We start from the raw sequence: 21020 nt of genomic DNA, 5'->3' as shown, positions 1-21020 counted from the left end.
AATGATTTTTTAAATGTCTTTTAATTTATCAGTAGGTGAGCCGACTGATCCTATTTTTTGCAATTTCCACTTAAAAACATTCACACAAATATTAACTTCTCATATGTGGAATGAGAGTTGTTATTTCTTTCATAAGCTTCTGAGTAGGTGGCTTTAAAAATCCACGCTGGTACATTTTCTTATCTCTGAGCCTTTTAGAAAGGCACTTCTGTGCTGTGACCCTTAAGAAACTGGAGTTTCAAATCCTCAACTTACTAGTCTCCTCTATCCCCAGTCATCCTCAAGATTCAGGGAATGTAAAGGATTCAGCTTTAGCAACGGCTACGGACACCAGCCCCAATTGCTGTTTGTTTTCCTAAATGCTATTTCATAAAATACATGTTAATCAAACAGGAAAGAGAAACACCAAATATTTTATTCTATATTTTCAATTCAGTAATATAAACAATATTTATACAGCATTACATTTAAGTATTTACACAGCATTAACATAGAAGGCCAGTTGCTCTGGGGGTTAATGACCGTCATACTTGAAATAAGGTGACTTTCAAGTTCATGGTACACAATGAAAAAGATTATTAAAAAGCGTATTGAAGAAAAATGATTTCATGGAAATTATTAGCTACGTGGCTCAGGATTTACATTAATTATATTTTGGCTCCTCATATTTTTTTTCCTTACTTAAAAAAAAAAACATACAAGCTTACTAACTTATGAAGCCTAAGTTTGCTTTCAATAAGTCACCTTGTTAACATAACATAACTCAACAGTTTATTTGTTATTTATAATCTTTAAACATAACTAAAAAGCAAAACTTTGGGAGTGCTCTTAAAATGTTAAGTAATGTATAAATGTATAAAAATGTATATTGGGGAAAATGTCACATATTACAGCTCAATAATGTAAATGTTAGTAGAGACATAAACATACTTTATGGAAAGAATATATTGACCTCATAATACAGATATACAAAGGAATTAATATGTACCATTTCATGAGGTGCCTATTAATCCAATAGTGAATCGGTCCACTGCCAAACAGGATGAACAATTAAAATGAGGCAAATTGATTCAGCCCAAATACAGTTCCAAATTTCTAAGTAAACTTGAAAATATTTTCAACATTTATTTAACCATAAAATATGTAAAATAAAATACTGAACTGAAAACTAGGCTTGAACTTGAAATCAAATATTTTTTCAATGTGAGAAAATACAGCCAAATCTAGTTTATAAAATAATCTAGAGACAAATGATGGGGACTGTTTTGATTATCATTAAAAAAATGTTATGCTGATATCAACATTTAGATTTTTTTTTGTCCCACTGTCAGAGCTATGTAGTTTATGAGCTGGTGAATTAAATACCATGCATAACAGGAAAACAATGTTTTCAATTGTATCACACTACATATTCACAAAGCAAGTTATGTATCTACAAGTTATAAAAATAAATCTTTCTGTAGATTAAAAAACAAATAAAAATAGAATAAGTTGTATTATAAATTTTAAAAAACATGGCAAACTAACCTGAAAATCATGACTTTTTTTGGCCATGATTATAATTGTCTTTATCTATTCAATAAATTAAATCAGAAATCTTTGATCCACCAATGTTTTGGATGCCAAATTCTTCTGTCCTACTGTATTACGAATAAATCTAAAAATCTGAAAAAAAAAGTAAAACAATTCAGAAGGAAAAAAATATTGGAAATTAAATGTACACATCAATTAAAATATCTAAATTAAACTAGTTAATTCTCTCAACTATTTATTTTCATGTACCAGACATCTGAATTCCACGGTGATACACAAAATTATTTCAAAACTATTACAATCTTTCATAATACTGAAGCAGTGTGTCCCTATTCAGAATACATTTTTATAAGTTAATAATACAAATCCCCTTATGTTCATAGGAATATAGTTATAACTATTTGGCAAATTAAGTTTCCTCTAGCTCTAAAAGCTATGGAAACATCGAAAGAACTGTTAGGAACAGAATTTGTTCAAAATTCTAGATCTCTACCAAAAACTAATACGTTATATCTTATTAACTCATACACTTCTTTGACATAGTGGGGAATATTTGGGTGATATGAATACTAACATTTCTAGAACAAATTTGGTTTTTCTTGAAGTCTCCATTTCAGGTTCCACACTCATCCACGCAGTTGTTTTTTCATCCAAGCAGGTAGGGGATGTGTGAGAGTTACAAGTTAAAGTGGCTGAGCCAGGAGCTAGATCTCAGTGTTTGCCTTTTTGTTATAGTAACTTCTGGTGCAGAGGGTGAATGGGACTCTAATTACTGCTCTCTGCTGGCATCTAGGAGATGGGTATTTTAAATGTCGTCCTACTAGATTCTCTTCACATTTGCTCAAGCAACTTACGCCCTCCACAAGACCTCAGTATTTCACTGACCCTGAAGGAAAGTGTAAACTAGGTTGAAATGTTTTTCCTTTTTTTGGCAGAACTAATCATATTCTAAATCTTTATAAATTCCTAGTGAAAGTAGACATTGTTAATCTCTGCTATAAAAATAAATATCTACTTCTAAAATATTTCTTTTAAAAGAAACCCAGAAAAAATTCTTAAATTTACCTCTTGTTGTAGGTATGTAAGGAAGGATGCTAAAATAAAATTTTGGCAAGCCAAATCCACAACACAGAAGAACATCAGATCATAAAGAAGAAGAGTGGCTTCATTTCCATAATACAGAACACTGCTGAAAGAATAACTTTCATCTATTAAAAAAAAACAAACAATTTATAACATATAAATTAGAAATTTAAAAATAGAATAAGGGACTTCCCTGGTGGTCCAGTGATTAAGGCTCTATTTCCAATGCAGGGGTCATGGGTTCAATCCCTGGGTGGGGAACTAAGATCCCACATGCAATGCAGCCAAAAAAATTAAGTAAGTAAGTAAATAAATAAATAAAAATAGAAATAGAATAAATTTCTGGTGCTAAAACTTGGATATTTAAAAACAACTAGTTACTATAATACTTCATGGCTATTGTATGTCAATTATACCTGAATTTAAAAAAAGAAAAAAATACTTCATGGCTTACAAAAAATAAACAAAGGGTATTAAAATTTGCTAATCTAAAAGGTTAATCAAGGAAGTCTGCTCATAAAAAGTAGTTTTAACATTTGCACCAAGGGTTGGTAATTGCTAGCAGTTTAAGTATACAGTCAATATCTTTCAATGACCAGGTAATGAATATCCTTTCTTTTTGTTTATATAACTAAAGGCTAAAGAATCTTAGAAAGATTCTCTATGACAGATTAAGTTTAAAAAGCAAAACACTTTTCTAAACAGCAGAGATTAACACAGCATTGTAAATCAACTATACTTCAATTAAAAAAAATAAATAAAAAGCAAAACAAAACCAGCAAGGACTAGAATAGTGTGCTATAATTTACGTCTCAAATAGTCCCCTAAGGTTCTGCTCTGAGACCTCTTCTCTTCTCTTCTCACTCCCCAAGTAGGGGTTCATCCTTTTGGGGATGTGAACACCCTTTTAAGATTCTGATGAAAGCTATAGACCATTTCACAAGAGGAGATGGGGAAAGTACATATAGATGAATCTTGCACACAATTTCAGGGAGGTCCAGAGAATTACTTCAGTGATTCAGCTGCCCATGGATACCCAGTTAGGAACTCTCATCTGGCTTGCTGCTAACATTCTTTTGTGATCAGGGTGCTAGTTATAGGAATATATTCAGGCTGTGAAAATTCACTTGCTGTTAAGCTATATCGTTACATGATATGCACTTCTGTACATATACTTGTATACATTATTTTAAAAAATAAATAAGCCGGCTCTATACACTCTTCCTGGGTGTCCTTTCACTGCCATTGCTCCAGCAATGACCTCATTTGCTGAGACTCCCCAGTTTATTGTGTGCTTTTACGTTCTCCTAAGATGCAGTCCCCCGGTTCTTTACATTTAATGGCCTACTGGACATCTCTTCCTAGATGTCTCAAAGGTACCTCAAGACACAACATATTCAAAATCAAATTCATCCTCTTTCCCTTACAACCTGATCCTCCATCTGCACTCTGTCTCAGTGAAGGCTGGCACCACCACCAATCACCTAGTCACACAAGCTGGAAATCTGGATAATTTTTGACTGCTCTTTCTCTCCACCCCCTTCATTTCCTTAACATCTCTGGCAATCTTTTCTTCTTTATCCCCATCACTACTGCCTTAGCTTATATTCTCCTCATTTCCCAATAAAGACGAAGAAGCCGATGATGATGATTATATTGGGTTGGCCAAAAAGTTCGTTAGGGTTTTTCATAAGATGGTACAGAAAAACCCGAATGAACTTTTTGGCCAATCCATTATTATTATTATTATTATTATTATAAATGGTATCAACATCACTATTCTGAGTGCCTACCCATACCAGGTTTTTTTTTTTTTTTTTTTTTTTATTGGCCATGTTGGGTCTATTTTTTCTTGCTGTGCACAGGCTTTCTTTAGTTGCGGTGAGTGGGGGCTACTCTTCGTTGTGGTGCGCAGGCTCCTCATTGCCATGGCTTCTCTTGCTGTGGAGCACGGGCTCTAGGTGTGTGGGCTTCAGTAGTTGCAGCACATGGGCTCAATAGTTGTGGCTCACGGGCTCTAAAGCGCAGGCTCAATAGTTGTAGCGCAGGGGCTTAGTTGCTCCGTGGCATGTGGGATCTTCCTGGAGCAGGGATCGAACCCGTGTCCCCTGTATTGACAGGAGGATTCTTAACTACTGCACCACCTAGGAAGTCCCCCATACCAGGTTCTTTACACAATGATTACACATGTTTAAACTCAACAACCTTTAGAAGGTTATACTTAATTTTACAGGGAGGGCATTAAAGTTCAGAAAGGGTAAACAACTTTCTCAAATTCACAAAACTAGCAGAGTCAGATTTTGAACCCAAGACCAGAAGACTTTGAAAGCAATATTCTTAATGACTAAGTTATATTGCTATAGTCTTGCATCTGTTTAACTCAACCTATTCACTATTGCCAGAATAATTCTTCCAATTTATAAATCAGATATGCTGAAGCCTTTCTGGTGACATCCATGTTCATTAGCAGTGGTTTCCAAATTGTTCTGATCATGTATCCCTATCAGAATAAAATGCTAAAGAACTTCCCTGGTGCTGCAGTGGTTAAGAATCCCCACATGCCACAGAGTAGCTAAGCCCGTGTGCCACAACTACTGAGCCTGTGCTCTAGAGCCCACAAGCCACAGCTATTGAAGCTCTTGTGCCACAACTACTGAAGCCTGAACACCTAGAGCCCGTGCTCTGCAACAAGAGAAGCCACCAGAATCAGAAGCCCAAGCACTGCAATGAAGAGTAGCCCCCACTAGCGGCAACTAGAGGAAGTCCATGTGCAGCAACAAAGACCCAATGTAGCTAAAAATAAACACATAAATAAATAAATACATAAATTTATATAAAAAAAGAAAAAGAATAAAATGTTGAGCATGCATCCCGTAATAGGCATAGTTTATTAATTACTACTACATATATTATAATTTTTACAAAATATAAATTAAGAATGATAGAATTGCAATATACAAATAGACATTTTAATATTTTCTTCTCATACTTCCATGGATCAACCTGCACACTCCTTGTAGGACAAAAAATTTTTTTTAAATGTTTTTGGAAACAAGTGCTCTATAGGATAAAGCAAAACTCTTTAGGGTGTCAGGCAAGGCCTTTGGGATTCGGTCTCTACCCTCTTTATCGTTCATGCCCTCTCTCTCACTGTCCCATTTCATTCCAGGCTTCAGTCATAAAGTTCATAAGTGTATAATGCCCTTTCCCCCTTCTGCACAAATGTCTTCACCTCTCTTCCCTGGACCTTCCTGTTTGACAACAGCAACTTATTTTTAAGACCCAGTTCAAACTTCACCATGTTGCCTTTCTGGCGTCACCGTGTATAGTTAGATCTTCTGCTTTCCTTTCTGCATCCAATGTAACCTGTGTCTACACAGACTTCTATCCCAGCATCACTCCACTCATCCATCACATGCCTACCTTCCATAGTCTAATAAACAAGATGCCCAAGGGAGGGACCATTGGTCTGTGTATCCCAGGACTGACACAACATGTGGCACTCAATAACACAAGGGTAAGTGATATCTAGGCCAGGACAATGGTTATACCATTTCCACTCTTCCCAAGCCACAAATGAGGTTTTCAGTCACATTGAAAGTGCCATACATACTTCCCTTTTAATGATAAAAAAACATGTTTAGTCACTATTCCTGTCACTGATATGTACAATTTTTAAGAAGTTGGATAAAATGAAAAATTAAATGTTAAAGATAAATCATGAACGTTATTCTTAAGTGTTTCATAAGTGTGCCACTGAATGAACATGCCAATAAAATATGAACTTTATGTATCTGTTTTACTGTCTCTTCCATGTGTACCACTGATTTTTTTTTTTTTTTTGCCATTCCATGTGGCATGTGGGATCTTAGTTCCCTGAACCAGGGATCAGACCTGTGCCCCCTGAACTGGGAACACAGAGTCTTAACCACTGGACCACCACAGAAGTCCCATTTTATTTTGAAATTCAGTTTTTTTTTTTAATTTTCTGTAGAATAATTATCTTTTATCTATTTATTTCTTGCTACGTGACAATAAAATGGGACACAGAAAACTACTATAATTCCTTGAAGTTAACTAAGTTCATTACGTCTCCTATATAAGAGTATAAAATCAAAAGACAATAATTACAAGCATGTATTTTCAAACTTGGAAAATAATAATCAAGTTCAGCAAAGGCATTTGAAGGATACCATTGTAAAAGATGCTTTTTTCCATTGGTTCCATGAATTCCATTCCAAGAATTCTTTCAAGAAGCAATTTATCTTTTATAAAGTAGTCCATTTCCTTATGAACCTAACATAAAAAACGACAGTCATTTCAAAAACAGCAGTGAAATGAATGTTTCCCAATTTTTGTAAAATCAGGAGAGGAAAAGAAAAATTAATAGTACACAAAGAAAATCTGTTCTTCAAAGACAATTTAAATTTACTATGCTGGACTTTATAACAAAATTCTCTTTAGGAATGTTTTAAATTTTAAATGCTATTAGTAGTATTTAGGGCTAGATATACTGAAAATCAATTTATAACAAGTTTTTCAGCAATACAATCATAGCATAACATATTTCTACAATAAATAACTGATAATATTCAGTAACCAACAAATTCCAGTACAGAGATATTTTAAGGTAATCATCATGCTAACAGACATCTAAAAATCTCATTTTACTTTTACATAACCTAACTCCATCCCTAAGCCACACTATTAGTTTTTACAGCAAAAACAAACAAACAAACAAACCCCACAAGGTCTAAGTCCATCGACTTTGTTGACTGGAGAAATAATTGACATTCTTGGTTAACTTTTTTAAAATTGCATTTTGATTCTAGCTTAAAAATAAATGATGATACATACATGATCGATGAAAGAGCCAAGAAATTTATTCATAGTATGATATGCTTTTATACTCTGCTCAAAAGTACTTCCTGATGAACTCAATAGTCTAGCAGGGCCATTTTTCTAATAAGAAAAAGAGACAAGGATAAATGCAACATGCCTTATGTTCTTGGTATCTAAATAACATGAAATACTGACAACATATATCTGAATTGTACTTTATACAAACCCTTGTTAGTGTCTCATGAATTCTGTCATAGCGTTGTCTCATCTGGCTAGAAATTGCAATCTGAAAAGTTTGACCATCTGTATTCGGTACCAAACCTCTCTGACTACACAAATTTTCCTGAAAAGTTAAAAAATTTAAATTAAGATCAAGATTATGAAAATTTTGCCTATCTTAAAAAGAAAATACAATATTTAATACTACAAGACTTGGAAACCAACGGAAATTGTACTGAAAGTATTACATTTGAGACAGAGACTCGAACAGTATCCAAGGTTCCTACTCCCCTCTAGGTTTTACTAATTTTTATTTCATCATACTTTCTTGCAGGTTGCTATATCATCGCCTTTACTCTGCCCTACTTAAAAAAAAAATCTCATACTAATTTCACTGTATATTGATATTCTTAGTTTTCTTTAAAATTAATTTATTGCTCTTTAATAAATGACAAAAAGTCTAGTCTTAGAATTAACTACTTTTATAAATGGTCTTTTCTGTTTTCTAAACACTTTTAATACACTCCCTTAATTAATTCCAATAAAAAGGCAGTGATACATGACCCAATGGTTAATATTATAGGCTCCTGAACACATTGCTTAACATTTCAAGCCTCTTCCACACGACTTAAACCCTGAGAACCATACATGCCTGTACCGTTTTGCCCTACTCCCAACCTAGCCAATTCTCATATATGCTTTGAGGTTCAGCGTAAGTATTCTTGCCTCCATGCTCGACTTTATTTGCCTACTCTGGAGCTTAATATTCTCCTCCTCTGTCTAAACCTAAGCTGCAAATATAACACCTGGTTTTCTACTGACTTAAATGCAGTCTATGTGTAGTGAATTTCTCTATTAAAAAAAAACCATTTTTTCTTGATTAAAAAAAGCACATGCTACTACAGAGAATTTATAAAATATGGAGAGATACAAAAAAGAACAACAACAAAAAAAAAACACCTATAATCTGAACACCAAGAGATACAGGTATTTTAAGGTATTTCATATTTCCAGTTGTTGTCTAGGCACATACACACACATGGCATAAAATTGGGATCGTACAGGTTTCTTTTTTACTTAACATTATATTCTCAGCAACTTTCCATGTCATTAAATGTTCTATAAAACATGATTTTTAATGTTTACCTAGGGTTTCACTCTATATTCACTCTATAGGTAAACCAATTAATATTCTCTCATTTTTACATATTTTTGATCTTATAAGTAACCCCTGTGATGAAGATCCTGAACCCTAATTAGTTTTTCACATTGATAATTATTTCCTTGAGTTAGATTCACAGAATCAGTTAAGTCAAAGATAATGAACTCTTAAAAAGCTCTTGTCGAATGCTTTCCAGCAGGTTTGTAAAAAAGTATATTGAGACCAGAGCCCATTTCACCCTCTCTTTGATGCTACTAAGTATTAGTTATTTAAAAAAGAAGGTTGGTAATTTGAAGAAAGTAAAAATGGTATTTTTACATTCATTTCTTTCATGATTTATGAGCTGAATATTTTTTAGAGGTTTATTATTAGTCTCTTCTGTCTATTTACATATTTTAAAAAATCTTTCTGTCATTTTTCTATTGAGATTTTCTTGTTTTGTTTTGCTTTTGTTTTTTTTGTGTTTTGGCCATGCTGTGCAGCATGTGAGATCTTAGTTCCCCAACCAGGGATCAAACCTATGCCCCCTACAATAGAAATGCAGAGTCTTAACCACTGGACTGCCAGGGAAGTCCTCCATTAAGGGATTCAGTTTGCTTATTGATTTATATGACTTCTAATATTGTTATCAACATTGTTATCAATATCTTTGTCATATTTACTATGAAAATTTTACCCTATGTCTTTTATTAATATAATTGTTGGCTATACAAATACTCTACATTAATAAAGTAAAATCAATAAATGTTACTTTTTTTTGATACTCTCTATATTTTATGCTTAGACTGTCATCTCCCAATCTGAAACATTCTTTTCTAGGTTTTCACAGTTTCATTACTTTCTAAAAAAATATTTATTTATTTATCTATTTATCTATTTATTTATTTAAGCTGTGGCAGGTCTCGGTTGCGGCACATGGGATCTTGGTTGCGGCACACAGGACCTTAATTGCGGCATGTGGGATCTTAGTTCCGGCATGTGGACTCTTAGCTGTGGCTTGAGAACTCTTAGTTGCAGCATGTGGGATCTAGTACCTCAACCAGGTATCGAACCCAGGCCCCCTGCATTGGGAGCAAAGAGTCTTACCCACTGGACGACCAGGGAAGTCTCAGTTTCATTTTTTAAATTTAACTTTTCAATCCAAGTATAATTTCTAATAGTTAACCAACTATTCAATGTATTAAGTAAATTGTTCTTCTCTGAGATGTTGTTATCATGTATTAAGTTCTTGCAAGTCACAGGTATAGTTCCTTAATCAATAAATCTTCTTGGTTTTTCCTCTTAAGTACATATTTTTCTTTTAAAATTTTCTTATGGAAGTTTTCTAACATACATAGTAGAGAGAATAGTAAACCATCCATCACTCAACTTCAACAATTACCAACATTTTATCAATTTTGTTTCATCTATCCTTCCAACTTTTTTCTTTTAAAGCAAACCCCAGACACCATGTCATTTCATCTGCAAACACTTCTATATGTATCTCTAACCAATAAGACCTTGAAAAAATTGCCATTTTCACACCTAATAAAATCTTCCTGTAATATAATTTAACATTTAGTCTGTTAAATCTCCAAGATTTTTCCCAAAGTTTTTTTTTTTATAGTTGGTTTGTTTGAATCAGGATCCAATCAAAGTCTACACATTGTATTGGACTGTTTTTTTTTTCTAAAATTTCCCTAACATCTAACGGTCTTCTTCCACCACCACCACCACCACCACCACCACCTCTCCTTTTCTTTTCATGCCTTTGTATGTTGGAGACACTGAGTCATTTGTCCTGTGAGACATCCTAACATTCTGCATCTGGCTAATCGCTTCCTGTGATATCATTTTGTCTCTCTATCCCCTCTATTTCCTGTAAACTGGTTAGATCTAGAGGGTTGACAACACTCAGGTTCAATTTTCTTTGGCAAGAATATTTCATGGGTGATATTATGTGCTCCCTTACTGCATCATAACAGTGCATAAGGTCAGTTTTCCTAATTTTTACTTGTAGTAAGGTTAAGCCAGTGTGTTCAGATTATGTCAGACTGATTCCTCATTATAAAGTTCCCTGTCATCCTTCACTTAATTGTTTTAGCATCCATTGATGATTGTAGCCTATATGCATTAATCCATTAGTCATTACAAAATGGTGATTTTCTAACTTAGAATTCCTTTTACTTTCTTCCATCAGGAAGATCTTTCCCTCATGAATTATTTGGTTACTTTGAAATACAGTCCATAAAGGAACTGCAGGATGAAATTTGATTCATTCCCTTTCAATGTTCAGGGTAATGAGTTGTTATCCTAGCAACTTTCAAAAGTAATCAATGAGGATTTTTTAAAATATTATTACAAATTCCAGATTAAGAGAACCCATCTCTCAACTTAAAAAACCAAAAGATGTAAAATACATTCATACCGCTTCTCTTTTAAGATTCATATTCATTTCTTCCATATTAGTATCAGCATGCCCATGTACTGATCTACCATGAATGTAATAACCAAAACATCTGTGGGATAACAGAAACACTGATATCTATAAAGAGAGAAGAAGCAGTTAGCAACTCATCTGTAAAACAATAAAAATTAAGTTGTTCTTAAAATTTCTTCCTTTCTCTCAAAATAATGACGGTTGAATTCTTGGAAAACATGTAAAGAGAATAATCAGGTAATAAAGGATAATGAGGTTAATTTAAAAAGTAGATGGAAAAGAGACTGGAGATACTTTTAAGAAAGGAAGAAACAGGGTTGATATATGAAAACTTTTCAGGGACTTTAGGCTGAGTCAACTATTTGGTGGCATAAGCAATTCATAATTAAGAAACTGCAAATAAAGAAGGAAAAATTAAGACAGTATTAACTTATAGCTCATTATGACCATCTCTGGAATTAACCACCAGTGGAAATCAGACTAAACATCCAATCATAACAAATCACTTTTAAAGCCTCTCTTAATGTACTCATGACCTTTAAAAAGGGAGAAATAACAGTTGCAAGATAAAGTCAGAAAGTACTTACATTACTCATACAGCACAAATCAACAAACTGTCGAATTTTATCTTCTATAAATCTCTCATAAAAGACAGCAAAAAACACGATCTGAAACATTAAGCCAAGTTCATGCTTATTAGATTTTAGGATTTAATTTTCTTTTATAGCCACAGTGTAGTATCTTTAAAAAAAAAAAGAAGTTCCAACCAAGAACACAGTGGCCAATAACGATTCCTGTGGGATAAAATCCTACTTATCATTTCTGATTCTTCTGTCAAAGGAAGAGTGCTTTGGAATTGTGTTAAGATTCACTGAGGGAGCTTATTTTGAATTTAAAAAACTTTTCTGTGTCATTAAAATAAGACAGGACAAACACAGGAGGAGGAAGTAAGGGGCTTTAAAAACTTTAGGATAAACCAGTGCATTAATGGCCAGATTTAGATCTGGTTCTGCAATTCTGCTCATCTCCTAAATTCCAAAATCAACTGGAAAAGTTGCTGTTTTTCAAATTAATCTTCTCTGATAGAGTAGCACATAAAAGGCATATGTCAAGTATTTCAACTACAGATAATGTGTTAAACATTTAACAGAATGGTTTCGAGTGTTTTCTTAGATTTAATAACAATACTACAAAGAGAAGTTTTATAAATCAAAAGAGAAAAGTTTACATTGTAGACTTTTGTAGATACACTTCAAAGAAAGATAACATTTCCTGACCACTCAGTTCAAAGCTGTCCTCTGTTGTTGCTGTCACAGTCACATTCCTAACTTCCACTCCCCTGACCTCCCTCTACTGGCTGTCTCATCTCCCTGCTGAGGCCCTTCACAGCACTTGTCACAGCTCCTGACTTGTTCTTGCTACAGAGTATCTTTGAGCTCCCACAGCGCCTTGTACTCAGATATGTGAATGAATAAATGAATCGATAGCAGCTGAATGTTGAAAACACTTTCCTAAATACTCTATCCACATATTTTAAAACTCCTTTAAATGACATGAAAAACAGTAACATTCAAAGTTTAAAAAGTAAAAGATACCACCTAAAAACTGAAGAAACTGGGTTTGGGGAAATATAAGGAGTGAACAATAAAGCCTAACATTATGAGAATCAAGAAGTTTGTACAGACAAATTTATGGAACCATAACAGGTTAAAGGAACTTTCAAGGATGTTTTAGGAATAAACACTGATAATCTGAGAATGTGACCTTGGAGAGAAATACTTTTCTATCAAATGACAGCAGGTTGAGAAATAAGAACAAGGTTAGATGGTAGGGCCTAAGACGGCCACTTGCTGCCACAACAATCCTTTCCCCTTTCTCCTTAGTGACAGACCCCTTCTTTGAGTGGGCACACTGCTGCCCAGCTGACAGTGCAGTGAGGTATGGCCATGAGACCAAGTTCTGACCAAGGAGATATCGAAGACACTTCTGAAAAGGCTCTCAAAGAGGAGAGGGTGAGCGGCCATTGCACTCCCCCGTTTGGCAGGTCCACCAATCTGTACACAGGACCAGACTCTGGTCCCTGTGGTCCCTGAGTTGGGGCCACCCTTGCCCCACTGCCCGCCTCCTCACCCAGTCATGCTGGAGCATCTGAGCTCACTGCCCACACAAATGGATTACAAGGGCCAGAAGCTAGCTGAACAGATGTTTCAGGGAATTATTCTTTTCTGCAATACTTGGATTTACTCAAGGGTATGTGGCTGAATAGTCTGGGTGGACTACATAGTTATGACAGGATTTTCTTTTTCATGTTTGCTGACATTTCCTTCATAGCCCATTTATCACTGACACCCCCTTGAGTGGTTCGAGACTTGTTCTGTTTGAGACTCCGGTACACAAGACAAGAAACCAGTGGAAAGAAAAATTAAGAGGCATGCTAAAAATAATTGATAGAAGTTTTCATGATAATTGATAGAGGTTTTCATGATTCAGCTTTACTACTTTACCTGCTTGTGTTTCATGTGAAATGAGCTAAATTGTTTTCATACCTAAAACATAAGCTAAAAACCACCTATGCTCAGCTATATACAGATTTTGTTCTCTTTATATTTTATTTCTCAGTTGGGTTTTGATTTATAAAACTTTAGACTTTCTCTTCATAATCTTCCTCTGAAATGCAGAACAGAAAACCCAAGTATGCAAAGTTTCCTGCAGGTCTACAAAATAAGGAAGAATAAATGCCTCAAAAATGATAATACAATTTAACTATTACAGTTTCATAATTCATTATGAGTAGTTAAGCTGCTTTAACATTTTCAATTAAAATTCATAGTGAAAAAAAAAGAGGGAAGGGTGATGTCTTCTCCCCTGGCTCACCCCTTCATCAGCCACTATGGACTGCAAGGTGACCTTAGAGGTGAAGTTCTGAGGAGCAGAGCAGAACAATAGGCTCTGGGCCTGAGAGCAGCCACCCTGCTGGCCCTGCATTGCTGAGCTCTACTCTTCTTTCTCATGGAAGACAGATTAGTCACTTTTATTTCAGCCACTGCTATTTTGGTTTTTTTATTGTAGTCAACCAATATGAAAAGTTTCAGATGGTATTCCTTTAAATTCTCTACATCCAGATGAATTGATCTACTCACAGAAACTTACATTGATATATATAAAAATAAATATTTTCTTACTATTATACTGATGATAAACATCAAACCCCATAGGACGGTTGACAGACAGTAACTAGACTTACCATGGTGATCATTTTGAAATGTATAGAAATATCAAATCTCTATGCTGTGTACCAAGAACTAGCATAGTGTTGTAGATCAATTATACTTCAAAAACAAACAGACAAATGAACAAACTCTGAGAAAAAGAGATCAGATTTCTGGTTACCAGAGGTGGGGATTAGAGGGGAAAATGGGGGGAACTGTATAAAGACAGTAAAAAAGTACAAATTTCCAGTTATAAAATAAATAAGTAATAGGGATGTAATGTACAACATGATAAATATAATTAACACTGTTGTATGTTCTATATAAAAGTTAAGAGAATAAATCTTAAGAGTTCTCGTCGCAAGGGAAAAATATTTTTCTTTCTATTTCTTTAGTTTTGTGTCTATATGAGTCGATGGATTTCACTAAACTTACTGTAGTAATCATTTCATGATAATTGTAAGTTAAATCATTATGCTGTACACCTTAAATTTATACAGTGTTGTATGTCAGTTATATCTCAATAAAATTGGAAGGGGAAAAAAAATCAAACCCCATATTCTTTTAATCCAATTTTATTTCAAATCCTAGTTTCTGTTTGTCTTTCTTTTCCAATTGTCAAACTATCCCTCACTAGCTCTAACCTATAGCTCAAGTTTGAACAAGTCTCACCAATTTAAAATAAACGCAAATTTAAATAGTCTACTCTCAGGTTACAGAATGATACCTGGATCCAATTCTGTAGGAATTTTGGGATTTCAATCCCAAAGATCTTTTACAATAAGCTTTCAAGGCAAATATTTGCTCTCCAGTTTACAGGAAGTTCAACCTGTTCTTTCTAGAGCTCCCATCCTCATTTGGTTGTTTAAAAGTTAAATCTTAATTAAATAGAAAGCTTTTTCCACTCATGGGAGTGTCTGTAAGCAAGAGAAAGAAATGCAGAGATCAGAGTTAAGTGCTGTAGCTGCTGCTTCTTTCTTTTCTTCCTTTCATTCTTTTTTTTTCAAGCTTTAAGATGATAAGGAAAGTAAGCATAGGAAAGATCCTTTGCTAGAGCCACAGGACCTGAGAAGATTTATTTTTAGCTATTTCAATAAATATTTCAAACAATATTTCAGAAGGGGTACTGGTTTTTTGAGTGAGATTTAATGATATATAAATAAATGTAAACAATAAGTTATATTTCAAAAGAAAAGATTAAGGGTACCTTTGCAATTCCTTATCATTATACATAAACTAAATCCTGTGGCTAGAAAGCTGCAGACTCTGAAAGACCCTTCAGAGCCCCACTATTGGTAAGAAATGAACTATGAAATCAGATTGCCTAAGTTAAATTCCAGTTCAGCCAATTTCTAATTGCATGACTTTAGGCAAATATTTAACCTTTCTGTGCCTCAGCAACCTCAGCTATAAATGAGGATACTAAAAAATCTATCTCTGAGGGCTACTATAAAGATCAAGTAAGTTAATCTGTGTAATGAGATTAATTAACACAGTGCCTAGATTATCATACTATATAAAAATTAGCTATTAGTTATTATTATTGTTGTTCTCATCACCTTCTTTATACTACAGAAATCATGCTGTGGTCAATATTTGAGGATTAGCATGTAAACAGAGTTAAAAATATAGAGAGACATTATTGCTTAAAAGAACAATCTCTTGTTACCTGTATAATTCCAATGACTAGCCAAAGAGCAGCAGACACTGCATATCTCAAAATGCGGCTATAAGGAGCTATGTAGCTAGGTGGGCTTCTGGAAAGACTAGAGGATGAGTCCATTAATGCTAAGTTCTTGAATCCCACAACCTGAAATAAAAAGAAAACATAATTTAAACAGACAGATAAAGAAAATTCCTCTAGTCTGAAAATGAGACACTCCTTTGTACTCTACCTTGAAAAACTAAAGTATTCAAGTTTGCACAAACAGTAGAAAATCTAGACAAAAATAATTATCCAGTATTTTAATTACAAAGTATTTAAAACAAAATACTTAGCTAGTTTAGTCTCTTCAATATGACTAAAGGCCAAATATAACCTTATTATCATATATACTGACAAAGCTCAAAAATTTCTGTCAAAAGAATAAAGCTTTCTTCAGTAAACTACCAATGAACAACCAACATTTCATGAGTTTTAACATATGCCAGGCACTATGCAAAATACTTTTTATACTTTAAACAGTATTTTCCAAAATGTCTTTTGAGGAAGATATCGTCTTTGATAAAAGGAAACCATGGTTAAATAAGTTTGGTTTGTATATTATACTCACCTCCATGCCTTCCACCCTACTAGAATAAAGGCTCTGGAAAGTTTTATGGTAAAGGAATATACATGACTTTATTGAATTCAATGTTTTCCAAACTTATTTGACTAAAAAACTTTTTTCTCACATAACACCTTTTAAAGCTTTAAAAAATACTACTACGAGTGAATTTTTGAGACACTGTTCATATGTCCTAGGGACACACACGTTCTTCTAGGTTTAAAAAAGGTAAGGAAAGAGAAAAGCGGGAAAGAAGGAAGAAGGAAGGAAGGCAGACAGATATACAAGTTAATAATTCATATCTAACCTTACTTAAGCAGCTACTTCTAGAGAAAACCTGTTACTTATACAGTTTCCATATTTCAGTCTCATATTCAGTTCTGGATATCTCCTTTAATAATTCTACCCAGATCTATGAAATAACTGTAAAGGGATCATAAGCAGGTACCCATTCAGTGTGTCTTATTAAGCTGTAGTCCAGCTCTTAAGACACAACACATTTTAACCTCTAATAGTGGTTCTAACACTGGAGTGAGAATACGAATAATGGGGGCAAGGTTTTCTTCAAATACAGATACCTGGGCTCGCCTCAGAGCTATGGAATCGAACATAACCTCAAGGGGTGAGGAGAGGCATAGGTATTCCGCAAAAGCGTCTCAGGGGATTCTGCTACAAACCAGTGGTTTAAAAATCACTCCTTATCTACAGTAGTCAAATTCAAAGAGACAGAAACTAGAATGGTGATTTCCAGGGGCTGGGGAGAGGGGAGAAGATGGAGTTGTTGTTCAATGGGTATAGAGTTTTAGGGTTGCAAGATGAAAAGAATTCTAGAGACTGATTGCACAACAATGGAAATGTACTTAACAGTAGTGAACTGTATACTTAAAATGATTAAGATGGTAAATTTCATGTTATGTGTATTTTTCAATGGCTTGCTAACAATATTTTAACCTTTAGAAAACTCTCTCGCTGACATGAAAACTTAGCTGGAATTACATTACCATTTATAAGGTACCCATAAATTGCACACAATTACATCAAACAGTTTATACCTCCAAAAGGAAGAGGACAGTAAGTACTTGAAAGAGTGGGTTAATTTTTCTCACGGTCTGTATTTCATTCCATTCATTTGCCACAAAATATGTTCTCCATATGCTTACGGGAACGGCAGCACTCCGAACACCACCCTCACCTGGTTGGGGAGATAAGATGAGTAAAAGGGTTTCACCTTTTTTGCTCTACAATGGTGGCAAAAGAGTCTTGGTGCAAATGGTTACTTTCATTACCTTCAACAGCTTTAAGAACCTTTCCTTTAGGTCGCTCCCAATCAATAAAGAATATGTCTATGGTAATCTGGGAGATGAGCTTATGCAAAAATTGCAGAGCCTGAGAATGACAAACAAAACACCTTAAAATATCTGCATCAAGCCTGCTTATGAAACCAACACTGATTCTTTAAGAAACAAATAAATCTAAATGTCCACTGACAGATGAATGGATAAAGAAGATGTGGTACATATATACAATGGAATACTACTCAGCCATAAAAAAGAACGAACTGCCATTTGCAGCAAACATGGATGCAACTAGAGATTGTCATACTTAGTGAAGTAAGTCAGAAAGAGAAAAACAAATACTATATGATACCACTTACATGTGGAATCTAAAATATGACACAAATGAACTTATCTACAAAACAGAAACAGACTCACAGACGTTGAGAAAAGACTTATAGTTGTCAAGGGGGGTGGGCGGAGAGGGATGGAAATGAGAGTTTGGGGTTAGTAGATGTAAATTATCATATACAGCATGGATAAGCAACAAGGTCCTAATGTATAGCACAGGGAACTATACTGAATATCCTATGATAAATCGTAATGGAAAAGAATATAAAAAAAGAATGTATACATGTGTATAACTGAGTCACTTTGCTGTACAGCAGAGATTGGCACAACGTTATAAATCAACCATACTTCAATCAAAAAGAAAAGAAACAAACATACTGTAATCACAAGAATATATAATTTTCACAAGTGACAAAATCGTAATACCATTAGGGGATCAACAGAAGCTCATCAAATAACAGAATTACCAAATTCACACAGTTTTTACACACATATTAATTAACCTTCCCCTTTTCTGTCTTTCTTTGGAATAGGGATATGAAAGGAGACACACTACTGCCTCTTCATACAGGGATTTTGCATAATTGTCTCTCTTTCCCAAGGTTTCCAAAATCATACTTTGTTTTCTAGATCAGGTAACTTCTTTACAAGTAAAGGTACTTCCAACTATAATTTGCTTGTTCTAATTAAAGTTTTAGCATGTTCTCACTGTTTTGTTTTTTTTTCCTTCTATTTCTGGTATGTTCATTTACAGAATATGTTTAAACTAAGGTTTCTTCCTCGTAGGTACATTATTGCTCAAACGAAGGATAAAAATCTACGTATGGGATGATTCCTCTCTTCATGGAGCTCACAGATCAGTGGGAACATCAGACACTTAATACCCACAACACAACTCAATGAGATCTACCACAGAGGCATGTATAGAGCTTCACATCCATCGACAGAACAATGAAGTAGGGAGATGGATGCCATAGGAAGAGGAGGAAAGGAATATGGAGACAGAGAGAACAAATGCTAAGAATTCAGCACTTTGTCCAGCATGATACCTTTTACTCTCAATTAACAGATTAAAATTAAATAATAAAAAATTATTTAAGGCAGATCATCAGAATAAGATATGTATTATAAATAAAAGTAGACTTCCTAGTAAAACAGAATAATTCATGCTTTTCTCCAAAATTAAACTAAATTTTACACCTAAGATTTTGAAAGCATTTTAATATTAAAGACTTACGCACTTATTAGCAGACCTTTTAAATTCAGTAACCAGTGCTTTGAAACTTACCTTTAGAGCGAAAGCACATCCCACATAAGTAACAAAACGTTCTTCCTGAGCCGGCATTGGTAGCAAAACAGAGACAGACTTCTGTGCCTATGATAAAAATTGTGCTGCTAAGTATGACCATACAAGGTTTTTACTAAACACAAGTTATAACCCAAAGAAAGCACAAAAGAGGAAGGTGGTGATACACTCAAACATAGCACACTCAGGGAATGGTGAGTTTAGCACTTGCCCCAATACTCTTGGTCAGAAATGACCTCAAATAAAAACAGTTCCTTTATAAAGAAACCTTACAAGTTATTCAGGTATTGGCACTTAGGTTAAATTCAGAAAATCACTTACTTTGAAGAAAATAAGCCAGTAAAGACCTGTTCCCACAGTGATGATAAAGAAAACATTGGCCAGATCACCAGCATAGTACACCAAGAATTTTATAACTGTCTGCAATTTAAAGAGAGAATTACAGCTGTTATAGACTCAATCTTCTTCTACTGTTACTTTTAATATCATGTTATCTATCCAGTTTGTCAAGCTTGAAGCCCTGTTTCATGTATGCTTGGGTCAGTTAGAAAGACCAATTGCAGCCACTTCCTAGATAACTTTTGGGTCCTAGCCTTTTGATCCATTCCCAATAGCCTCTGTCTTATTCAACCTTTCTCATCTTTCACTATCTAAGAAATTTAGAGCTGCTTCCTAATTTTCTTAGAGTCTGGACTCCTTCTCCTCAGTGTATCCTCTATACTATCATCAGAGTTGGCTTTTTAAAATGTAAACAGTTGTGTTACTCTCCTTCTTAAAAAAAGTACAGTGACTCTTCATTAAAATATAAATTCCTGACCCACAAGGTCCACCACAACCTAGACCAAAATTAAATTTTTAGCCTCATCTGCCAGTTCCAACCACTTATTCAATAATTAAACACTCTACACTTTCATCCCAAATGTTCTGGGGAATGAAATGGGCATTGTTTCAACAAATATTCTTCCCCTCTTCTCTCTGGCTAACTCTCGTGAGCTCTGAGGGCAGAGACCATGTCTCTCTTTGCTCATTACCACACCCCCCAGCGCCTGGTAGAGCGCCTGGCACTCAGACAACAGGCCGTCAGTGACTCTTTGTAGAATACGCAGAGAACCCAGCTGAAAGCTCTCTTCTCCTGGAAGCCTTTCTTGACTAGCCCAGACAGTGAATCAAGCCCCCCTCCTCTGATTCCCTGGCACATTGGCTCTGGAGTCAGGAAGCTATCCCAGCACAAACAAGTTTACTACTTGCCTTTCTCTTGTTCTTAATCAGCTAAATGGAAATACTATCTATTACTTTGTTGCTATAAAAATTAAATGAATAGAAAATTTACTCAACCTCTGCCACAATTTCAGCAT

General features: G+C 34.6%; 1 protein-coding gene and 1 pseudogene across 7 annotated transcripts in view; one reads left to right on the top strand and one right to left on the bottom strand.

The window, feature by feature from the left end:
* Nucleotides 1-394: 394 nt before the first annotated feature.
* The window catches only part of TMEM67 (transmembrane protein 67), a 59194-nt gene continuing 38568 nt past the window's right edge, over nt 395-21020 (bottom strand). For 5 of the 7 annotated variants that reach the window (XM_057736349.1, XM_057736354.1, XM_057736348.1 and 2 more), the window contains 12 exons: nt 19987-20085; nt 19648-19734; nt 18021-18120; nt 17787-17926; nt 16137-16277; nt 11846-11926; nt 11247-11363; nt 7685-7801; nt 7474-7578; nt 6810-6912; nt 2599-2741; nt 395-1665 (listed from right to left, as the gene is read on the bottom strand). In XM_057736349.1, coding sequence (XP_057592332.1) covers nt 1585-1665; nt 2599-2741; nt 6810-6912; nt 7474-7578; nt 7685-7801; nt 11247-11363; nt 11846-11926; nt 16137-16277; nt 17787-17926; nt 18021-18120; nt 19648-19734; nt 19987-20085 — 1314 coding nt within the window. In that variant the 3' untranslated portion in view covers nt 395-1584. The remainder of the gene's footprint in view (nt 1666-2598; nt 2742-6809; nt 6913-7473; nt 7579-7684; nt 7802-11246; nt 11364-11845; nt 11927-16136; nt 16278-17786; nt 17927-18020; nt 18121-19647; nt 19735-19986; nt 20086-21020) is intronic. The other 2 variants (XM_057736351.1, XM_057736353.1) reach the window with 2 other exon arrangements.
* Nucleotides 13395-13706, top strand: LOC130853903 (signal peptidase complex subunit 1-like; annotated as a pseudogene).

Source organism: Hippopotamus amphibius, chromosome 5, assembly GCF_030028045.1.
Source record: "Hippopotamus amphibius kiboko isolate mHipAmp2 chromosome 5, mHipAmp2.hap2, whole genome shotgun sequence".
Taxonomy (NCBI): Eukaryota; Metazoa; Chordata; class Mammalia; order Artiodactyla; family Hippopotamidae; genus Hippopotamus; species Hippopotamus amphibius.
Note: the sequence above shows the minus strand (reverse complement) of the source record. Positions and strands in the feature narration are given on the sequence as shown.